At 62.7% G+C, this 22,910-nt stretch overlaps 2 protein-coding genes across 4 annotated transcripts in view; both read right to left on the reverse strand.

The window, feature by feature from the left end:
• Positions 1–1,516: 1,516 nt before the first annotated feature.
• MSANTD1 (Myb/SANT DNA binding domain containing 1) lies at positions 1,517–15,258 on the reverse strand. 3 transcript variants are annotated; one of them, XM_040489038.1, is made up of 5 exons: positions 14,356–15,258; positions 13,375–13,460; positions 9,767–10,031; positions 5,900–6,175; positions 1,517–2,861 (listed from the first exon to the last, which is right to left on the reverse strand). In XM_040489038.1, exons 2-5 carry the CDS (start codon positions 13,388–13,390, stop codon positions 2,621–2,623), a joined length of 798 nt encoding a protein of 265 aa, XP_040344972.1. In that variant the 5' UTR covers positions 13,391–13,460; positions 14,356–15,258; the 3' UTR covers positions 1,517–2,620. The 3 variants fall into 3 exon arrangements, with proteins under 3 accessions (XP_040344972.1, XP_040344968.1, XP_040344976.1); XM_040489034.1 differs by having other exon boundaries at positions 11,693–13,460; XM_040489042.1 differs by lacking the exons at positions 1,517–2,861; positions 5,900–6,175; positions 9,767–10,031 and adding an exon at positions 11,736–12,087.
• Positions 15,259–15,325: 67 nt separating this feature from the next.
• Positions 15,326–22,910, reverse strand: part of HTT (huntingtin) — a 155,176-nt gene continuing 147,591 nt past the window's right edge. Inside the window, exons 65-68 of the mRNA XM_040489052.1 lie at positions 22,498–22,603; positions 20,598–20,760; positions 20,241–20,401; positions 15,326–19,355 (exon numbers count right to left, since the gene is read on the reverse strand). Of these exons, the coding sequence (XP_040344986.1) occupies positions 19,142–19,355; positions 20,241–20,401; positions 20,598–20,760; positions 22,498–22,603 (644 nt within the window). The 3' untranslated portion in view covers positions 15,326–19,141. The remainder of the gene's footprint in view (positions 19,356–20,240; positions 20,402–20,597; positions 20,761–22,497; positions 22,604–22,910) is intronic.

Raw genomic sequence — 22,910 nt, forward strand, 5'->3', positions numbered from 1 at the left:
AGAAGGCAGGCGGACAGAAGCTCTGAGGCCTTCAATCGCTGGCGTGCGTGCAGGGCCCCCGAGAGCGCTGGGGCCGCGGCAGGCCCGCGTGGCCTCAGCTGTGCGGGGTGAGGCCCAGCTGCTCCCGAGCACTTGTGCCAGTTCCCACTGCCCCTGCCAGGGTGTGAGTTTCCACGTGTCCACGTTTTTCCAGCTTCAACCACTAATGGAAGGCTCACTCCGGTTTTATTCCGCATTACCTGGCGCTACATGAGGCCGAGCACGCCTCCTCACAGTCTTTGGCCTCAGGCCCTTTGCCCCTCTCGGTTTTCATATGAACTCAAAACTGCTTTCTTCCATTTCAAAACAAAGAGAAAACCACAACGTTATTGAAAATATAGTTGGAATTATACTAACAAAGTGATGACACTTTATTCTGGAACTTGCAGGAGTACGCCGTTTCCCCACATGCTCAGGAACCGTTTCAGATTTAACAATAAACCACAGTTTCCTTCCTGTCGATCCTGCGCCTTTCTGGTTAAACTCACTCACAGATTCCCTGTAGTTCTCAGTCATGACCGTGCATGGAATGCTCCAGTCTCGGATGCCACAGGGTCAGGGTAGTTTACAGAGCTCTTGATCTGTAAGTTTGGCTTTCTGGGCATACAAAGGTCTCACCTGAAAATAAGGCAGTTTTCATTTCTTCGTCTCATCTCTCATCCTGCCCATTTGTCTTAATGCATCAGCTATCAACGTCAACGCTAACTAATAACAGTGAAAGCAAGCACGCGCATCTGGTTCCTGACTTGTTTTCAGTGTTAACACGTTGTTTCGCTGAATCTTATCAAATAGCTTAGCGTTCACCGATACGGCCACTTTCCCCCCCTTCATGGACCAGTAACTACAGAACAAATCAGAAACTCGCCGAGGACACGCTGTCCAGGAAGGGCGCGGCCCAGGCGGTCCTACAGCTGAGTTCCGCTGACCGTCCGGATTCCGCTCCAGCCCACGGGACAGGTGGGCAGTGCCCACTTGGCAAGACACAGAAACAGCACTGACCCCCCCCCCCCCACTCAGAGAGGGAGCTGGGAAAAAGTGCAAATTATCTCTAAACACAAATGCAGAACTGCACCTGCTGCCCCGCAGTTACCCACACACTAACACGCCACAACCACGGTGCCAGCAAAGCAAAGGCATATAAGGGGAGGGACCTCCCGCCTAACTTTGTGGCCACCTCGGGCGCCCCTCTGGCACGGCCGCTCTGACGGGGTCCTGTCCTCGGTGTTTGTGAAACAGCTGAGTTCTCGCGGCAGGATCTCGTCTCCGAGACTGGTGGGTTCCTGTGGGCACGCCCCCCCCCACTCAGGTCTTCAGCACGAGACCCCCCCAGGTTCTCCTCTGCCGCGGGGTGCCGCGGCCTGTTCTGTGCGGATCTCTCCCACGTGGGTCCAGCGACGTCACGGCGGTAGCCGGACCGGCCTTGGTGGGAACGCAGACGCCGTGCGAATTGGTACGGACCAATTGGCACGGTCCTCCTGGCAGGACCTCTGCTTTCGGCCCCCACCCCCACCCGTCTGCCCAGGAGCAGTCGGAAGGAGCTTTTCTAGACCGTGAGGGAAACCACGGCACTTGCCCTAACCCACCTGCCATGTCTCCTCAGAGCCCTGTTGTGCGGGCAGCGACAGGCTGGTCCCAGGGGTGAACCAGACGGTCCTGTGCCCAGCACCCTGTGCAGCCAGGGACCAAAAGCCCAAGGAGCCAGCAAGACTTAGGAGCAATTCAGCAGAGAAGCGTCTGGACAGGTTTTCCTGCTGGTGAAAGGGCAGAGGCAGGGGAGGTGAGCTCTACGTTGCAGCTCTGGACCCCGCCACCACGAGCTCGTCCCTGCACGGCGGGTCCGGACCCAGAGCACCACAGCCAGCACGGCACGCGAAAGCTCCCCGTGCCTCTGCGGCCCAGTAGCGCTGTCCGGGGCTCCTGGAATCTGGTTGCTCCCGCTGGCGGTCGGGGCGCCACCGCTCCTCACGCTCGGGGCCAGCCCTTCCCGTCCAGCGCTGACCACAACCCGCTATCCCGCCCTTCCCGTCTTCACTCGTTTGCCTCCCCGGCCGGAGTGCAAGTGCCCGAGGCCCGGGCTCTGCCCCGTCAGCACGACATCCCTGGGGCCGGAAAACCGGGCGGCGTGGTGCACGCGGACGGCCGTCATCGCCTCGCCGGCGTCCTCACGGGGAGGCCTGACGCCCCGAGGGAGAGGGATGCGGCGGCCGTGTGGGGTCGGCTCCACCGTCGGAGCTCATCCTAGGTGGGCAGCAGACCCCGAGAGCGCGAGGACAGCCGTGGCCCCTTCGAGAGTTTCCGTCCCGGGCACAAAGCCGCCACTAAGCCGCTTCCGTTTGCTTCTGTCTTGCAGTCGACCGGCCTGGCGTGCTCCCTGCGAGCTGTGGAAATGACTTCCGGCAGGAACGAGACCCCACGTGCAACACCCAAAGCCGTTTCAAGGGCCACCGACAGTGACCGTACGGGAGGACAGCCTCCGGGAGGTTCTCACCAGGGGGCCGGCCCGGGGTGACCCCGGAGGCGCCGGCCCGCGTCCGCCCGGGGCCAGGGGCAGCCCCGGGGCGCTCCCCGCGGGCCGGGCGGCCTAGACGCCGGACTTGGCGATCATCTTCTCCAGCAGGCTCATCATGCGCTCCTGCAGCTGCAGGCCCTGCACCTGCAGCAGGTTCTGGCGGTCCAGCACGCGGCGCACCTCCTGGCACGCGTCCTCCACGGCGCGGCTCAGCCGGCGCTGCTCCTCCAGCATGGCCTCCAGCAGCCGCAGCTTCTTCTTCCGCAGGTGGCAGTTCTGCACCTTGCGCTTCTTCCCGGGCCGCGCGTCCGACCTGGAGGGACAGCGCCAGCATGTGGACGGCGGGCCGCACGCTCCGGGCACCAGGGGGTGGGGGGGGGGCCCGCCCCTCCCCCGCCGCCGCCTCGCGGACTGGCCGGCCCCTGCCTGTGGGGCTGCCCCGCGCACCCGCCTGGGGCCGCCCCGTGCAGCTCGCGGGGAGGGGCCGGGACAGCAAGGGGCCGTGGGCACAGCCAGTGACCCGAGTCCCGGCCTGGGTGGGGGGCACGGGCCTGGTACGGGGCTCAGGGGTAGAGGCCACACGGGGCGGAGGCGCGGGGGGAGGGGCCAGAGACGAGGAAGGCAGGGAGGGAGGGGGTGCGGGCAGGGTGGCTTCTCCCGGGAAGCCTGGCACTGGAGCCTCCGGTGCACAGGGAGGTGAAAGGTGAAGGTGACCACGGCCCCGTGCCCTGCGCCCTCCGCCGTGGGGGAGGAAGCGTCCCTGGCTGAACTGGCCCAACCCCACCTGTCCCTAAGGCCTTGCTGGTCCCCTAGCCGGGGCCCCATGCTCCTCAGCAGAGCGATGCCCCAGCAGACCTGAGGGGCGAGGAAGCGGTCCCCACGTCCCAGCCCTAATTAGAAATTAGGGGCAGTGTCTGGGGCAGCAGGGAATCTGGGAACTGGGGTCATTCCGGGGAAACATGGGCCAAAAATCTCAGGTTTCCCAGCTGATTCCATCTGGCTATCCACAAAGGCATTTTTGTCTGGGGTCTTTGCTGAGAAGTTCCCTCCAGGGAAGGGGCCCTGGACCAACTGAAGAGTTGCCTCCTCCCATCACCCCTGACAGGCAGACCTGAAGGCCGAGGCCAGGGCTGAGGGGAGAGGCAGGGCCATAACTCAAACCTACAGTCCTCTTGTTTTCTTCCTCAACGGGCGAACTCCTATCCACTCTTGAGAGCCCACCCCAAATGTCCCCTCCTCTGGTCCCCCAGCCTCCTGTGGGCATCTCGAGGGCAGGCTCACGTGGCCAGTGCTGGCCTAGCAGGAAGTCTGTGATGGACTGCAGAGGGGAGGACAGGCATGCCCGCTGAACCAGCTTCTGAGCACATTCTGGAGGCTCAGCCCAATACCCCTCCCTGGTTCTGAGAAGACCAGCCAGCCTGGTGAGGATAGGGAGGAGACCCCAGGGCAGGGTCTGCTTGGGGGTGAGGGAAAGCCCAGAAGCCAGAAGCTGGAGGGCACTTGGTCTCCCTCCATGTGCCAGGCCTCACACCTGAATCTGTTCTCTCTTCTGACACTCACAGCCATCCTTGGAGAAAGTACTGATTTATCCCCATTTTACAAAGGGAGACTGAGGCCCAGAGAGGTCAAGGACTTTCCACACAGCTAGAAATTGATGGAGCCAGATGAACCCAGACTATGGACAGGACGGCCTGTACTTCAGTACCAACTGCCTCCCTGTCTGACACTTCCCTGTGCGAGGTCTCCTGTCTGAGGCCAGCCCGGTCTGAGGCCTCCCCATCTAAGGCCTCCCCATCTGAGGCTGGCCTGGTCTGAAGCCTCTCTGGTCTGAGGCTTCCCCGTCTGAAGTCAGCCTCCCTGCTGGAGTCCTCCCCATCTGAGCCCTCCCCATCTGAGGTCAGCCTCCCCGTCTGAGGTCAGCCTCCCCGTCTGAGGCCAGCCTCCCCGTCTGAGGCCTCCCTGTCTGAGGTCAGCTTCCCCGTCTGAGGCCAGCTTCCTTGTCTGAGGTCAGCCTCCCCATCTGAGGCCAGCCTCCCTGCCTGAGGCCTCCCTGTCTGAAGTCAGCCTCCCCGTCTAAGGCCAGCCTCCTTGCCTGAGTCCTCCCCATCTGAGGCCAGCCTCCCCATCTTCGGTCAGCCTCCCCGTCTGATGCCAGCCTCCCCATCTGAGGCCAGCTTCCTCGTCAGAGGTCAGCCTCCCCGTCTGAGGCCAGCCTCCCTGCCTGAGGCCTCCCCGTCTGAGGTCAGCCTCCCCGTCTGAGGCCAGCTTCCTTGTCTGAGGTCAGCCTCCCCATCTGAGGCCAGCCTCCCTGCCTGAGGCCTCCCCGTCTGAAGTCAGCCTCCCCGTCTAAGGCCAGCCTCCTTGCCTGAGTCCTCCCCATCTGAGGCCAGCCTCCCCATCTGAGGCCAGCTTCCTCGTCTGAGGTCAGCCTCCCCGTCTGAGGCCAGCCTCCCTGCCTGAGGCCTCCCCGTCTGAGGTCAGCCTCCCCGTCTGAGGCCAGCCTCCTTGCCTGAGTCCTCCCCGTCTGAGGCCAGCATCCCCATCTTAGGTCAGCCTCCCTGTCTGAGGCCTCCCTGTCTGAGGCCAGCCTCCCTGTCTGAGGCCTCCCCGTCTGAGGCCAGCTTCCTCGTCAGAGGCCAGCCTCCCCGTCTTAGGTCAGCCTCCCCGTCTGAGGCCAGCCTCCGCATCTGAGGCCAGCCTCCCTGTCTGAGGCCTCCCTGTCTGAGGCCAGCCTCCCTGCCTGAGGCCTCCCCGTCTGAGGCCAGCCTCCCCGTCTGAGGCCTCCCTGTCTGAGGCCAGCCTCCCTGCCTGAGGCCTCCCTGTCTGAGGCCACCCTCCCCGTCTGAGGCCAGCCTCCCCATCTGAGGCCAGCCTCCCTGTCTGAGGCCTCCCTGTCTGAGGCCAGCCTCCCTGCCTGAGGCCTCCCTGTCTGAGGCCACCCTCCCCGTCTGAGGTCAGCGTCCCCGTCTGAGGCCAGCCTCCCCGTCTTAGGTCAGCCTCCCCGTCTGAGGCCAGCCTCCCCGTCTGAGGTCAGCCTCCCCGTCTGAGGCCAGCCTCCCCGTCTGAGGCCTCCCTGTCTGAGGCCAGCCTCCCCGTCTGAGGTCAGCCTCCCCATCTGAGGTCAGCCTCCCTGTCTGAGGCCAGCCTCTCTGCCTGAGTCCTCCCCATCTGAGCCCTCCCTGCTTGAGGCCTCCCTGTCGAAGGCCAGCCTGGTCCGAAGCCTCTCTGGCCCGGGAGGCACTTGCATACCACCTAGTCCTCTGCGGCGGAAGATCAGCCGGCCCTCACGGCACCCGGCCCCTTCCCTGGCCCCTGCTGGTGGTGGGGGCGGGGAAGGAAGACACACACTACCTGAACTTAAGGGACAGTAAGCTGGAGGAGGTGTCGGAGCGATCATCCTGGAAGCGGCCTTCGTAGGAGCACTGGTTATACGGTAAGTACAGAGGGGTGGATTTAGCAGGCGGCGACAGGGACGCCTCGGTCTGGGACGTGGAGGGCCCCGGCTGCTGGCTGTCCGGCAGTTTGCCATCACAGGACTCGGGGACCTTGGCCAGAATCCTATCAATGGCTAGGTAATAGGGCCAGTCGGGCGGGACGGACTCGCTATCTGTCATGCATTTTAATTTCCTGAAACGAGAGACACAAGAGCCAAGGGTGAGAAACGGAGCTGCTCCCGGCCCGTCCTGCCCGGCCCCCGGCAGAGGGGTGCTCGGGGGGCGCTGGGGCCCCGGGGGCCACGGGGCATGAGGGGGAGCCACTCGTGGCCAGACAGCCTCCCCAGAAAAACTGGCCAGGCTCCAGGGCCAAGGAGACATTAGACTTGGAGAGAAGGCAGGCCGGGGGACTGCCCTGCCGTGGGTGCTAACAAGAAGCACGCGCCCCACATGTAAGTAAGGCCACGTGTGAGTGCTGGGGCCTTGGGCTGTTTGGTACCGTTCCTCTCCCTGCGCTTCTGTAGTTTCTAAGCTCCCTACAGTGAACAAATGCTGTTCTGAAGTAGTTAGCCTGCGATAGATAATAAAGTATGCAAACATAGGAACACAGCGTCATATAATATCAATGTAAAACATCATGGCATGAGATGCGTGTGTTCCTAAAGAGAACGCCTCAGAAGTGGGAACCGGAGAGCACAGTCTGCAGTGTCCAACAGACCTGAGCTGCGTCTCATCTCCACCACTTTGCAGTGTGACCTTGGGCAGGTCCATTAACCTCTCTGAGCCTCCATTTTCCCATCAGTAAAATGGGGATGAGCAAAGCAAACTCCTCACAAGCTGTAGGGAGGATTTAATAAGGAAATGCCCAGCTCCTGGCAAACAGCAAGCCGACTAGATAACATTCGTGGCTGAAGATACCAGGGTTAGGGTTAGGGTTAGGGTCAGGGGGCAGGAGGGCTGGGCCTGACACCCCCCAACCCTACTTAGACCCCAGGCCCAAAGGTGTGCACAGCACAGCTCTGCCTACCATGGGCTGGAGCCCTGCCCAGCCATGCGTCCTATCCTTCCCTGCAGATAGGCCTTGCAGGTCCCCCGGCCTTGGCTGAATTCTGGGAGGTCAGGGATGGGGAGGCACAGCTGCAGGAGAGCTGGGCAGCCTTGGCCAGGCCAGGAAGGAGTCCATAACTTGGGGGTGGGGGGTGGGGGGGGGGGGGAAGTGTTCCTGTCTGCCCCATCAGACCCAGCCTTAGTCTGTGGCCCCCACATTCCTACCCCATGCTCCTCCCAAGTAGGGAGGCCCTCAAGCTACAGGGACCTCTGTAGCCAGATGGTTCCTGTCTCCTGACATAGGGTTCCTGCCGGGGTGTAGCCCCTGGTCACACTGGTCTTTGAAACAGAGCTGACTCTCTGAACAAGCTGCCCGCAGCAAATGGGCACAGTAGGACACGGCCAGGGGGTCTGTGGCTCGGGGCAGCGAGCAGAGGCCAGCTACATACAGGAGGTGGCCTTGGGAGCAGCATACAGAATGTCCTCGGTAGAAAGCCAGGGACAGGCCACCGAGGGAGGCATGGCTGCTCCGTCTCCCAGCCCCAGGACTACCGTCCATCGCCCTGGAGGCCTGCACAGACTCCAGGCGCAGGAAGTGGAGAACTGTGCTTGGGCCCCCACCCAGCCTCTAGCCCATCTGGAAGCCCCCCTGCGCTTGTTCTGACCACTCAAGCCAGGCCGCTCCTTGGAGAAATGAGCGAAGGCCTGCCCCCGCCCTGCACAGGAGGCCCCTGAATGGTATTCCAAGAGACCGTGCTCCATGGGACCCAGGCGCCCCCTCGGGCTTCCTTAGCCTGACAGCCTTAATATGCAAAGAGCTACAGTGAAAAAATAAGAAAAGACTTTGGTAGGGGAGGCTCTTTGGGTAGGGGTAAGAGGAGACAGATAAAGAACTAGTCAACCAGTCAAAGCATCAGCCTATTAAGGGTGTGTGGCCTTGGGCAAGTCCCCTCTCTGCTCTATGCCTCAGTTTCCCCCTCAGGGAACAGGAAACTGAAGTGTCACACGTGCAGCCCTCGCCCTCAGGAACAGACGGCAGGGTCTGCAGTGGGGCCCCGCTGGAGGGCCCGGGCTCCTGCTCTGCTGTCTCATCTCTCATGGCCTCCCTGCCCCCCCCCCCCCCCCCACCAAGGAATGGAAAGGAATGCCTCCCCTGGGACTCTGAAGAAGGCTTTCAGGATAAATAATGAATGAGTCGGCCAGACACCAATCAGAGCCCATGGATTATTGAGTCAGATGGGAAGCTGGTCAAACAGCCGGCTGCACCTCTGCAGCCCCCTCACAGGCACGGAGGGACGCACTGTGTGAACGGAGGAGGCAGGGACAGACAGACACACACACACACACACACACACACACACACACACGTCTACAGACAACTCAGCCCTCTCACGCCACGAGCTGGTGGCTGGAATTTATCATCGTTTATGTTGTGACGGATGCCTTCAGACCCTTAGCGGCTGCCTCATTTCTGGCCCCTGGGCCTGCCTGGGAGCTGGGGCTGTGGGCAGAAATGCACCTTCAGACAGACCCAGGCTCTGGACCCCCTCCTCCAAGGGCCACGAGAAGTTGTCGGGGGCCCTGCGGGGCCTCTGCACGTCCCAGGCTCCAGACGGGCTGGGAGCTGCAGGCCAGGAGGGCAGGGGTTGGCTCCTTGCCGACTGTTGGGAGCGAGGATCCTCTCGAGGTGCCCAAGGCAAACCCAGGCCCCGTCTGCAGCCAGCATGGCCTGCACCTCTGCTCCCCTGCTCATAGCAGCCACGAGGAGTGCCAGGAGGAGGCCAAGGCTGGGAGCAGCTCGGTGCACTCCAAGTCTTCCTGGGACAGCGCCCCTTCCAGGGTCACTGACCCTGCCGCCCACCCCCCTCACTGCTACTCTCCACCCATGGCTCCCAGTTCCAGGTTGACCTTCATCCTGGAGACCCTAGACTGCCCACGACCCTCACCTTGACCATGACCCACTCCACACCTGTGACCTTGGCCTCACCCAAGAAGGCCCTCTGCATGGCTGTGACCTCTGCCCTGCCCATGGCCATCTGCACGCAGTGACTGACATGCTCCCACCCTGGATGCCAGAGCTCCTCCCCTGCCCAGGAACCCTGTCTGTGGCCCTGACTCAGCAACTCCCTTCTGGCTGCCAGGGTAGGGTGGCTACAGTGGGGTAGGGCCAGGCCTGGGTCCCCGCTGCTTCTTTCCACAAATGAGGGCCCTCCCACAAGTGAGGCCCTGCTGGGAGCTCCAGGGCTCCAACATCGGCCCTACTACGCACCCTGCTCCCTGACCGCGGCCAGCCGCCGGCTGCTGGAAATGACCGAGTGTCAGCACCAGGCAGGACTTGCAGGCCTGGGAGCTGAGCCTCCTCACCTCCGGCCTTGGTTTCCCTGTCTGTACGGCAGGCACCCTACTTAGCAGAGCCACGCCTGGGCAGCCGGCCTGCATTCTCCCTCCCGGCGGGAGGGTGCGTGTGGGCCAAGCGGGAGCCGCCTGCACGTGGCACCCAAGGCAGGGGCCTGGGGTATGTTGCGAATTGTGCCAGCCCTGCCCTCGCTGGGCCTCGGTTTCCCACCTCTGACGGGAGGCTGCACACATGGTCTGTGCAGGCCCCATCTCGCTGGCTGGGCTCTGCCCACACGAGGCCTTCCCGACTCAGCTCCGAGGGGCTCCCCGCGGCCCCCAGCGGCCAGCGCTGGGCAGGGAGCACGGGGGGGCGCACAGGCGTGCGGCACGTGGGGCCCACCTGTACTGGAAGGTCATGTTGGTGATCTTGATCTTGATCTCCTCGCCCAGCCGGCGCTCCCCCGTCATCTCCAGCAGCTTGCTGGCCATCTTCTCGTACACCTTGGCGTTGCGCTTGGTCTGCTTCAGCTCGTCGAAGAACTCCTCCCAGACGAGCATGAGGCCGCGCATCTCGGCATCCGTCCAGTTGCGGGCTCGCCGGTGCTTCTCCGTCTGCGGGGACACGAGGTAGCCGGGCACCTCGGCCGCCGCCATGCTGGAGGCACCTGCGGGGTTAAAAGAGCTCAGGCGGGGCCTGGGGCCTGCGCACAGGGCGGGAGCCCCACTCCTGGAAGGCAGCTCCGTGCTCAAAATGGGGCCTACATCTGACAGGCAGGAATTTAGTTAAAAGCTTTTAAACGGGAAACGTCATTTTGATGTCACGTTTCCATAGCAACAGAGCAACTGCATAAGCTACAACAACAGAAACCTTTTAACTGAGAGCGCAGGAATCAGGGCTGCCCTGACGGGCCATCAATATTGCAGCGAGCGGGCCAGACCCAAAACCGGTGGCCCAGGCGCCGGCCGTGCCTCCCGCCCCAGCCCAGCCAGCAGACCCTGCTGCCGGGAGCCCCGTGCGCAGCGGGCTGACGGGGCTGACCGCACTCCCCAGGCGTGGGCTCCAGGCCTCGGCCCCCGCCTCAGCCCCGCCCCACGCACACGGGCCGAGGCGCCAGGCGCCAGGGAGAGCCGGAGACAGGGAGTCAGGGTGGGACGGAAGGAGGGCCCAGCGCCACTGAGGGGGGGGGTGGGCGGTGAAGGGGGGAGAGCGCAGAGGTGCACGCAGAGGGGGACACAGCTCGAGCAGCAGGTGCCCTCGAGGACCCGCCAACACTCGCCTCCCTGTGACGTGCTCCACACACAGCGTCCCCCTGGCCAACGTGCTCACATTTTACGGGGAGAAATGTAAACGCATCAGTACAGGCTGGGCAGCAGTGGGGCTCTGCCCCGTCTGACCACCTGTCTCCCCTCTTTGTGGTGGGACTGGTTGCCAGCCTGGGTGACGTGGGCTGGGCAGAGAAGCCGGGGCAGTTCTTGGGGCCGGAGGGCAATGGGCACAGGCGGGCAGTGTGTGTGTCCCTCCCACCCTGGGCAGCCCCACCACAGCCCTAACCACCCTGCTCAGCACCGTCTGTCCCTAGACCCGTTTCTACCTGGCTAGTGGGGTGCTCTTTGTATCCCCGGAACCCCACAGGAAAGGGTTTGCTAAAGGCTTGCTGAGTAAAGAAATGAACAAATGAAGGGACCAGCCTTAAGTAGCCCCTCTCTCTTCCCAATAGATCCCCTAGACTTTGCCTTTGGACTTACTGGCAAACTCCTATTCATTCTTTAAAGCCCTATTCTGACATCACCTCCTGTCTGAAGTCTTCCTACCCCACGTTGGTCCTTCTTCCCTTTTTCCCTCAATTGGACCTGTGTGACCCTGGGTTAAGAACACTGGCAAAAGTGAGAGAATAAGAATTTGAGTATTCACGGAAAGCCAGGCACTGTTTTAAAGACTAAATACAAGTATTTTCTACTTTGATCCTCAAGGAACTCCTGTAAAAGAAGCTGGCACTATTACTCCCATTTTACAAATAAAAAGGCCAAGGGTGTAGAGAGGCGAGGTCACCCTGTGGGCAAAGGGCTGGGCCAGGCTTTGAAAGCCGGTGGCTTGAAGCCGAATCTGACCCCGTGCTGTGCTGCCTCTGGAAGGAGCACTGGCTGGCAGGGTCCCAGTAAAGGACACCTGTCACCCCTCCTGTGCCTATGGTCCTCGGCCGGGCACACAGGACGTAGCCAATGCAAACTGCCCACCGTTTCTGGGGTCTCCTGGGAGGCCCCCAACGCCGACCCTGGACAAGATGGCTGCTGGCATGGCTGGGGTCCTTGGCTGGGGGACCCTCACCCTCTCTCAGCGGGTCTTTTCCAGGGCTTGACGGAGGCTCGTCCATCTCAAGGTCTCAAGGGCCAGGGCCGCGGGTCGCCAGCAGGGCTGGGAAGGTACCGCAGGACAACGGTGAACTCTGCACCCAGACGAGGGGAACCGGCCTGGATCCCCAGGAAGGCAGGGGGCGCTGCCCGCAAGAAGCAGCCCCACAGTGGCAGCAAGGTTGGCGAGGCCAGAGCACAGGGGACGGGGCAGTGACAGACCGCGTGACTGTCCCTGGGGGGGTGGTCAGAAAGGAGGGCTTGAGAGCCAGGCTGGGGATGGGCTGCAGCGCCCCCTGGGGCTGGCCAGCAGAGGTCAGCAGCAGGAGGGTCAGCCAGGGCAGGACACCAGGGCCGTGGGAGCTGTGAGGCCTACGGAGAGAACGCATCACTAAAGGCATCAACATTCAAAATTAAAAGACAAAACTCACATGGTTTATCAGTAAGAGCCCATCACACCTGCTGGACAGGCCCCAGTCCTGCCTGCCTGCCTGCCTGCCTGCTAGGCCCAGATGCCCAGCCAGGCCGTGGCATCCACGGGCCATCAGTGAGCCTGCCTGGCCTTTGTGGGGGTCCCTGGCGGTGGCCTAAACCGGGGGGGGAGGGACTCACGAAGTTCAGGCTGAAAATCACCATGGCTAACAGAGGGTCCTCCTCTGACCTGACCACGGAGAGAAAAGTCTCACTCCAAGCCACCCCAGACTGGGACAGCTGAGCCTGGAGCGCGGAGGTGGGGGTGGGGAGGTGTCCCTGAATCTCTGCCCAGGCCCTCAGGTGGAAGGGCAGCAGGGACATGTGTGGGCACGCGGAAGGGCCCCTTGTCCCTTCAGTGGGTTCTTGGTTCAAGACCTGGACCCCATCAGCTCCCCGTAGGAGCCCCTTCCTCTCCGAGCCCACGCAGCACCCCCCAGGAAGGCTCAGGGCTGCTGTACTCCTCTGGGCCTGGGTGCCTGGCACGATGTGCTCGGGATGTTTGCAGCGTGAATGAGTGACTGAAAGGTCTCCCAGAAAGCCCGCAGTCCTCAGGCAAAGGACCCGACCCCAGGGCCCTAGTGCCAGCTCTCAGCCCCACCGGAGGGCCTTTCTGCAACCACAGCTCCAGGGGCTGCCCCTGGCCCTGGCCCAGCACGTGGGGGGAGGCCCAAGGGAGAGGTAAAGGACACCTGCCACCCCTCCTGTGCCTATGGTCCTCAGCAGGGCACACAGGACGTAGCCAATGCAAACCGCCGTGTGCCTGGAGAATGCTCCCTACCACATGCGTGGCCTTGCGGCTTCTGGAGAGGGCAGAGGCTGGCTGGTGATGGTAAACACTCCTCAGGAAGAGCTGCTGCCCCAGGGCCCCCGGGCTGGGGACCCTCAGGCTAGCCGAGGCCCCTGCCTCCAGGGGGCAGCTGCCGGCCTGTGGACATCACTCTGTGCTCAGGGCCCTGGCAAACTGGTGGCCCCAGAGGAGGTGTCTACACCTCTCGCCTCCCCTCCAGCCAGCACGTCCAGGGGAGTCAGGGTGAAAGGCTGGACTCCAAATGTCTTCTCAGGTGTCAGTGGGCACGGGAAACCCCCAGAGCTTCCGGAAGCGGAGCCCTGAGGTCGGGCCTCCGAGGACAAGCACGAGCTAGGTGGGAGGGCCCTGTCTGTTCTTGCTGGGGAGGGGCTCCATACCTTGGCACAGCTGCATGGCCTGCGGGGACCCTCAATCTCTGTGGGATGGGGAGGCAGAGGGCCGGGGGCTGGGTATCCAGCAGTACCTGCAGGGAGAAGGGGTAGTTAAGCCCCGGCAGGAGGCCGGGGGACACCCGTGCGGCCACACCCTGTAGACCTGTCTCCCCGGAAACCAACACCGGTCTGAGATACTTGGGTGTGCTGGCCCTACCCAGACGACCCGGAGCCCCAGGTGGGAAGCGGGGATCCCATCGAGGAGTCTCTGGCACCTTCCAGGGGCAGACGCCAGTGAGCAGAGCCTATCACAGCGGGTGGGAAAGTTTAGCAGTGGAAATGCTCCAGTCTGGGCGAAGGCGGGGAAGCACATGGCGTGTGGCGGGGTCACAGGGAGGGCTATTCCCGTGGAAGGGGGCGACGATCATCCCAGCTTGGACTGGCTCACAGTGGAAGGAGGCTGGAAGCGGCCCAGCGCTGCAGGGGTTGTGGGTGCTGTAGGGCCCAGCTTACTGTGCTGGCACCACCACCCCTTTCCCTACATCCGCGGGGAGCTCAGACTGTGACTTTTGGCCTCCGCCTCGGTGGGCAGACCCCAACCCCGACGGCCCCGCCCATGCCCCAAGAGACCCTCAGGCCCGTGGGGAGTGAAGGCCTGAGGACCTCGGGGCCCCTAGGGCACATGGCCACGAGTGGCCTTCGGTTTCCTGCTTGGGAGGCCAGTGGGGAAGTGCCATCCAACCAGGTGGAGGGGCTGGGCCGGTAAGGCTCCCAAACCAGGGGGAACCACAGGAGATGCTCATGGCTGCCCAGAGTCTTGGGCGACACCACCAAGCAGGCCCACCTCTGGGCCCATGGGCACCGGCAGAACGCTTCATCCAGCAGCGCTCCGACTACCGCCAAGCTGCCTGGGGGGCAAGGCACAGCCCTCCACCCCACACCTAGAAGGGCCTCAGGGGCTTCTTCTCAAGGAAAGCAGGGTCTCACCCTCTCCTGAGGGTCCCTCTGCCGTAGCGGCAGAGGGCGAGCGGGGGACATGAGCAGCAGGGGCTCTGGGCCCTTTTCTTTCTGGAAGTAACAGGGAGACCACGTGTGCTCAGGCGCGCCAGGCAGGGTCTGGCTGTCCGTGCTGGGACCAGGAAGGGGGACACAGCCTTGGTCGCTCCGAGGTACCATCAGAGGCCCTGGAATTGCATCACAGAGGAGACAAATTTGGGGAGATGAAGTCACCCCCATCAAATGTCTAGAACACCTGACGTGAGGACAAAGGCCCACTCCTGTGCAGGGACAGGGGGTCCTGTGGCACCCGAGGGCCCGTGCACAGAGCTGCTGCACAGCCCCGGAAGTCGGAAGCCCATGTGCCTGGTCACAGGGCTGCAGCCCAGGGGCAGGGGCCAAGCTGTGCGAGCGCACTTATCTGGCACCGGCCACGGCGTGGGCTCCGAGGCCGCCCTGCTGAGGGACCGGGCGGGCCACTCCCCTCAACGGACGGGAACCCATGGCACTAGGGGTGCTGTCTGTGCAGGCTGCCGGGTAAAGCAGCTGCGCCCCAACATTACCAGACACCGACTCGCCACGGCTCCCAAGGAGGGGCCGAACCAGGGCTGAGGAGGACGGTGCCCCATTCTGCTGACTAGGCGAGCCTTTGGGGGGCGGCGAGTCTTTGAAGCCAGAACTCACACACTCAAACGGGTGCGCCAGGAGCCCAGGAGCCCAGGAGCCCGCGGGGCGTGGGGGAGACCCGAGGCCGAGGCGCGGCCCCCTGTGAGCACTCCAGCCCTGGGCTGCCCTCACCACCCTCCAAGGCCCCGGAACCCTTCACCCCAGCAGCTCACGTCTGCGGGGACCTCCTGGGACGTGCCCAGCACCCCCCCCTCTGGGCGCGGGCCAGTGTGGCGGCCACCCCGCCTCCCCGGAGAGGCTCTCCACAAGCAAGCACGCCTCGTACAGCAGTGCGTGGTGTCATTTCCCTTTAATTCAGGTACACAATGTTCGCGGAAGTTTAAAAAACTTAAACACACGTCGCTTGTCAGTCCTTCCCTCTCCTCTTGGGAGCGGACGGTCAGGTCCAGGTCAGGGCTCCGGGACGTGCCCCTCACAGCCTCGCTGGCTCCCAGCAGGCGGGGATGGAGGTGGCGGGGCGTCTCGAGCTCACACCCGCGAGCACGAGGCAGCGTGCACGGACAGGCGGCCCCGCTTCGCCCAGAGCCAAGCCACTTGCTGCGGTCGACGAGGCCACGGTCCTCCGGCGCCAGTGGCCGCCACCCAGTCTGCACCAGGAAACGGCAGTGACTGTCCAGGGCCAGGTGCTCCCAGAAGCGCTTGGGGGGGAGGGGGTTCCTTCGACGCCATGAAAAGTGACAGGTGCACGGGGGGGAACGGGACCCCTGACCCCTCCAGGCCACTTTCACGGGTCACCGCCATCTGAGCGGCCCACTCCCCGCGGAGGCCGCGCCCGGGTCGGCAGCACCAGCTGAGCCCTCCTGAGCTTGCCAGCGGGGCTGGGCAGCTCTCACACCGCTCCCCTGCCCCTGCCCATTGCCCCATAGACAGAACTGCCCCACTGTCCCCCTGGTCGGTAGCCACGGCTTCGAGGGCTCACCACAGAGGGAAGGACAAACACCAAAGCGAGGATGTATGCTAGGAAGGACGCTCGTGGCATTGACAGGAAATGGATTCCACTCCCCCCAAACCACAGAGCCCCCTGCAGCCGCCGCAGAAGGAAGCATCGCCTGCACGATGGCCGAGAGCAGTTACCGCTGTTCAGAGTCCGTTCCGATGGAACCAGCAACAGGGCTCACCGCGGCTGCCCGGGAGAAGCCGCCCCCGGCCCTGGGGACTTGGAAGTGACAGCCGGCAACGGAGGGGTGCCTGGGTGCGGCGGGGGTCCTTTAAGAGGCAAGGCCTCGTGACGCTGCCCTCCGGGTGTCTGAAGGGGTCAGCCTCGTTCAGCCTCTGTGAAGGATCCATTTGCTGACAAAAACGTGATGGGGCAGGAGGCGCGGGCTCTGGCAGCCGGGGGTCACCTGCAGCCCTCAGTGGGGCGGTGGGGGAGGGAGGCACATTTCTGGAGAAGACACGCTTAAGTGCGTTGCCAAACAATTCTGCCCTGGTTTCGTTCAAGTCCATCCTGATATTATCAGCAGGAAAACAAAAACAGCCCCCCCCCCGCCCCACTCCCCACAAACCTGCCAAATTGGTATTTTCAACAAAATTTGGATTGATGATATGATCGCTGCTTGCTATATAAACTTCTAGTAAGCTGATAAAGTCCTAACTTCTTGTGCAGAGAGCTGGCCAGGTGGACCCTTTCCTCAGCAGGATTTCAACGAGCAACGACACCGCTCCCAGACACCTCCGTCACGCAGCCACCTCCACAGGGCACGTCTAAGAAACAGAACTTCTACAAAGAACTTACGCGGCCAATCTCGTAGCCTTGCACGCCTGTGTATTGCAATATACACAGAATTACAGACTCGCACATAGGCACACACATACACACTCACCCGTGGCCAAAAGGACTTCACTCACTGACTCCTCTCCATCTCCCGAGCACACAGGCCCGTCTCTTGGGTGGCACCTGTGGCCAGAGCCGGGCTCCGGGCCCCTGTTAAGAACCGACTATTTCATGGCAATCAAGGCAAAGCCAGTTACACTTCAGGCGAGCCCAGTGGCATGGACTCTAAGGGGAAGAGTTCCAAACTTTACATTCACAGTGTTACTTCCTACAGACGTAAACTCCTCAGCAGGAACAGCATCAGGCCGGGGTGCTCCCATCTCCAAGCCGCCGAGGCGACAGGGGTGGGAGACAGCAGGTTCTGAGCACCTTCCTGCGCTCACACACGTTCCAGCCGACTTATGGGAAAAGGCGGGAGGAGAAATGGGAGCCCAGAGGGAGCGAGGGACAACGCTGACTTCCTTTCTGTTAAAGTGCCCTTACGGTCCTACGCATCAAACATGTGACCCAATTCTATCGCTCGTGCCCTGGCGCGGTGGGGCCTCTGCAGGGCCTGGTGGGAAAACCCCACACCCCAGCAGGCCCCAAACTGTTGTTGCAGGAAAGGGCAGGAAAGAAACAGAGCTCTGGGGCAGTGGGGGGGGAGCTCGGGGGTCTCCACGCCCTGCGGCTAGCTGTGTGGCCTGCAGTGGGACGTCAGGCCTACACTCAGACACAAGGGTCGCTAACCACATACCGAGACTCGTTCTCTTTCTTCTCTGCAGACTCTGGAAGACAGCTTCCAAATTATGTCCACTTACCATGTGAAATACCCAAAACGCTGTCTGCACTTAAACTCAAGACCAAACTGAGCAGCCTGGCATTCACCACATGACTGGCCTCCCTCTGGGGGCCGACGGCAAGCACAGCCCCACTTGTAGGCACGCGAGCTCCTAAGCCAAGGTCGACCCAAATGTCCAGGCCTCGTTTGCATTGAACGACTTGGCTGCTTTGGGGCTGGAAACAGAGCTGGTCCAGTGACCTGGGCCTGAGGGGCCATGGGCTGGCCAGTCGCTGCCCTACCCTGTCTCCTTCCTGCCCCTTCCCCCGAATGAGCCCCACCACGGCTCCAGGGGCATAGGTCTACACCCTCCCGGGCTGGAAGGAGGCCTAGCAGATGTGCTGAGCTGGAAAAGGGGCCAAGGAGCTGCTGGGGCCTTTCCCTAATGGTTGCCAAGAAGCCAAGCTTTGCTCATGACCAAGGCGTGCAGACAAATGTAGCTCCATCACACGCCTGGGCCCCTAACAACACAAGAGGGGCCACGTGGGAAGCAGATCCCGGCAGCGGCCAGACAGCCCTGGGCAGCCATACTCGGCTTGGGGACAGGAGCTGGAGGGCATGAGGGCTGGAGACAGGCTGCCCGCACCCAGGCAGGCTGGCCTTGTCAGCTGGGTGCCGGCACGGCTGTCCTTCGCTGCCGAGCGGGGGCTCTGGAGCCGTCCTAAGGACGAGGGCGCCACGGGCAGGCACGGCACAGAGGAGTGGGCACTTTCCGGTCCCCAGCGTGTGGCTGTGTGAATTACGATGCAGACGTCGGATCAGCAAACGTCTCTATGCTCTTATCAGGCGTGAACGGCGTAAGGAAGGACGGACGGAGCACGCCGCAGAGCCCCCCGGCTGTTACAGGGGAGGACAAGGACCGGCTGGGGCGGCTCGGCGAGGGCTGTCACATGCAGCACAGACTTGCGATGCACATACTCTACGCGGGCGTGAAAAGCTACCTTAAAATTAATCGCTTTACTGATATAATTGCATTTTCAATCCTGAGAAGAAGACAGAGAAAGGGAAGCACGGCGCCGGGGGTCACGCTCCCAGCCCCCGCCCCCCGCACACACCAGTGCTAGGTGAGGCCCGACCCCGGCTGAGCCGCGGAGAGTGCTCTCGAAAGCCTGATGGCGCCACCTTCTGCCTATGGGACAGCAGAGAGGCCGACAGCCAACCTGCAGGACCGAGGACATTCGTCCCAGACGCAAGAGCAACCGCGAGCAGGCCGGGCAGCGGGAGGAGGGGACACCTGGGCGGCTGGCATGTGACACGAGTGCAGCACAGAGGGTTAGTGACACACAGCTTCTCCCGCTCCCCGCGAGGACTCGGGCGCGGCCCCACGCTGCCGCACGTGTTCCCGGCACGCAGCCCTGCCGCCAGGGGGCCCTTCCGCCACAGGGCAGAGACGGACACCACCTGCCCGGCCACGGGGCCGCTCGAGGGGGGCCCGTGTGTGGAGCCACGCCGGCGCGGGCAGGCCCCCGGGCTCTGCTGCTGCCCCACGTGGGCACTCAGCACGAGGCGACTTTGTGGACGTTCCGCAAACAAGTCAACAGTCGATGGTATGGGTTTCCCGGAGCCGCGACCACCTCGAACACGGACTGGAAGGCCCGGCGGTCCAGCTCCTCCTCTATCTGGTGTCTGTAAAAGTCTGTGGCCACCAGGCAGAAGAGGTTAACGTCCACTCGCTCCAGCTTGCCCATCCTGCTGATGACGTGGGGAAGGCTGGCAGGGGAGTTAAGGGAGCAAGGCTCGAGTGAGGGAAGAGCGGTCTCCCAGGTGCGCCTCCCCGTCCTCACCAGGCTGTCCTCGCCCGGCACAGGTCGGGGCCCAGGAGTCCCGAGAGCCACCGGAGCAGCGGCCGGCAGACCCGGGCGGCACGGCTGGAGCCGCCTCCCGCCTCAGCTCCCACCGGCTACGCGGGCAAGGCTAAAGGACGCTGCCCTGCTCCGGCTGGGGGAGCTCCAGGGAGAGGGTGCTCCAGTCCACAGCACTTACCTGGCCCAGCTCCCTGCTCGGCGCCGGCCGCGGCCGCGGCCGCTCCCACGGGCCCCGCTCCCGCTCGGTGAGAGCAGAGCCACGCCCCCCCGGCCCGGGGCCCTCCCGGCAACACTGAGCGAGGCCGGCCGCCAGCAGCAGGACAGCCGTCTGCTCAGAGGCTCTGGTCTGTCTTGGGGGAAGGCTGCTGAAGGAGAACATCCCCTTTTGGCAGCCAGCGTTTTTGGGGGTGGGAACCAGATCTTCACTGAAGCCTTTTACCCGAGAGGATGACACGGGGCACGATGACAAGGAATAATGAGAAGCAGCATCGGCCACCACCCCAGCTGCACAGGGCCCTCGACTGGGGACGGGGCGGGAGGGAGGGAGGGAGGGAGGTCCACAGGGAGCTGGTGCCACCCTCCCACCCCTCCAGGCAGTCCTGGTCAGTGTGGCAAACGTTTCCTTATCAAGGCTGCACCCCCCTCAGGCTTAAGATATATGTCATTTCGACATCTGAGTTTCTGGCAAAGGTTAGGTTCCAAAAACTTTAACGGGAAGCATCAACCCAGACACAGACAGAAGAGACCACAGGACTGGTAAACGCGCCCCGGCCCGGACCCGGAAGGATACACGGCGGAGACCCAGGGGCTAGTGGAAGCACTGACGAAGAAGCAGGAGAGGCTCCACACAGCCATGGCCACCGGGCTCCTCTGGGTGAAGTTGGAGAGGGACAGCATGACCCAGTCCCGGACCATGGACGACTGCCCACTGCTGTGCAGGGTCTGGAAAACCTGAGAGGACGAGAGGCCCAGAGGGTCAGGGGCCACAGCTCTACCGAAGCAGGGGTGCTGGGTAAGGGGCGCTGCAGTTTGCAGGGTGAGGAGTGGGGCCCACCAGCACCTGCACCAGGTCAGCGCATCCAGATGTTAAAAGGCATTCGGTCCGGGAAGTCGGGGCTTCCCCCGGCCCGTGACCCCGTGCCCTCACCTTGTACACAACGGTGGCCATGAACTGTGGGTATGGCTGCTGGTTGGACAAAAATTCCCCAATGACTTTGTTCATGACATCCTGGGGTGGGAAGAAGTCATCTAAAAACTGAGGAAGGATCCGTGCCACCACTCTGGCTTCACAGGGGAATCCTTTCCTGACCCTAAAAGGAGGGGACACAGGTCAGAGTCTGGCCTCACCTCAAGACGGCCTCATGTCTGATGCCAGCTGGGAGGCGCCCTGGGTCCCAGCATGTTACAAACATGTTGCAAACAGGCAACCCCCTCCTTACTGGCCTCACCAGGCACCTGCAGGTGAAGGCACGGCTCGCGGCCCCCCAACCCGTGTGTGGGCTGAGGCCTCAGAAAGGGGTTTCAAGGTCGTGTCAAGTTATAAGCAACAGGGGTTTGAGATGGTGACATTAGAGATAAAAAAAGTTCGTAAGGAGAACACCATCCACGTTCCGTTCCGTTTCCATCCATGTCCAAATGCTGTGGGTGTCTCAGCACCCCGTTCTGATGCCAGACCTCTGCAGTCAGCAAGGACCCCTCTTACCTGACCCCTACCCGCACACTCTCCTGCTGATGCCCTCCACGCCCCGCTGCCCCAGATACTACAGTGAGCACCTCGAGCAATGCCTTCTGGCCAGGTTTCTCCATTTGTGCCCCCAGAGGAGCCATACGCCACTGAAAAGTGCCGGAACGGCCCCAGAAACGGGGTCCAAGCCTCCTAGGCATGCCCAGACCCTCCGCCTGCATGCCAGCTCTGGCCCAGCAGGGGCGAGGCTGCTGCTCTGGACGACACCCACAATCAAAAGCTACCTCCCGTCAACTCAGTGTCCCCCCGCCTGACGTCTGGAGAGTGACCACGCTGCATGCCTGACAGCACTCGCTAACATGTTGGTGTATTTTGTTAGCACTGGGATGCAAGGTCCACGAAGGCAGGGACCCAAGTGTGGGCTCCCCTGCCCGTCACCCAGCTGTGGTCGGGCTCGACAGATCTGTGTGGAACAGAAGATGGCTATAAACACTCATTTTAAATTTCAACACAGAAACAGACTGCAATGCTTGGCTTTCCAGAACACCTCATGTGGACCGAGCGGACGCAGGGAAAGCCTTGGCTCAGCGTGCTCTTGTGAGAAAAAGCCAGAAGCCTCCTGCTGACTGCGCCAGAGGGACAGGCCAGGCTGAGTGGTGCAGAATGGGCCTCCCAAGGCTGCAGACGCATCACGTAGTCTGCACTGGGAGGCCTGGGGCAAAACGCAGGGTGCGGTCCTGGGGAAAGAGCCTGACAAGGTGCCCGACCCATTTTCCAGAGCTGGCAAACTGAGCCGCCTCTGGACACAAGTGCACACAGTGGGGGGGGTGGGGGGGGTGGCGGGGATTAATTACCAAGCTCTCAGAGATACTTCCTTTGCTGTTTAAATCTTTACCCCGGTCTACTGAGCACGACTCCTGCAAGCCACTGTTAATGGTGCTCCAGGGCTGTGCTCCCCAGGCCCGGGGCGGGGAGCGGTGGGGGGGGGGGGGGGGGGCGGGGCGGGCCAAGCCTGCTTTGATGGTGAGACTCCCCGCCCAAAGGCAGCAGTGTCCCACAGACATCTCCATTACTGCTCAGAACTCCACGTGCCTGTCCGGTTCACATGCCCCACCCGATGCCTCCACACTGACAGGGGCTGCCCCCAACCTTCACGGGAGAGGGACACCCCAAGCTCCCCGGTGCTGGGGCCCAAGGACTGGCCGCTCCCGCAGAGCCAAGTGAGGCATGTGTGCAGTCAGGGGGAGAGCGGGGAAACCGCGGGCCACGGGGGCAGGGCTGAGAAGGGAGCAGGTGCGGGGGAAGGCAGCTGCTCCTGGCGAGCGTCCCAGGGCAGCTCAGGGCAAAGGCGGGCGTTTCTCACCTGTCGAAAAGAACGGACACACGCTCCATAGCCACGATCACGGACTCGCTGTCTGGGGCGGCGGGGCTGGGGTCTGAGGTTCTGCCTGGGCTGATTTTCTCCTTCCCTGGAACAAATCATTGTGTACTGTTACTTGCTCTGAAGACCACACCTTAAACCCACTAGGGAGTTCAACGAAGCCTGAGAGATCACGTGAAATCAAGTGACAGGAGAGCTCAGCCACCCAGGGCCTGGCCCACCCCGTGGGTACATGGGGTGCAGTGGTCAGTCTGCAGACCTGCTCCCTGGGCTGGGCTCTGAAGCCTACACAGCAATGCGGCCTTGAGCCAGTAACCGCAAGCCCCTGCTCTAGAATCTTCCTGAAGTGCGGTGGGGTCGTGGGGTCTGTGTCCAAGAATGAACATGCTTCTCGC

This window comes from Herpailurus yagouaroundi, unplaced genomic scaffold (genome assembly GCF_014898765.1).
Source record: "Herpailurus yagouaroundi ecotype Mexico unplaced genomic scaffold, PumYag 28, whole genome shotgun sequence".
Lineage (NCBI taxonomy): Eukaryota > Metazoa > Chordata > Mammalia > Carnivora > Felidae > Herpailurus > Herpailurus yagouaroundi.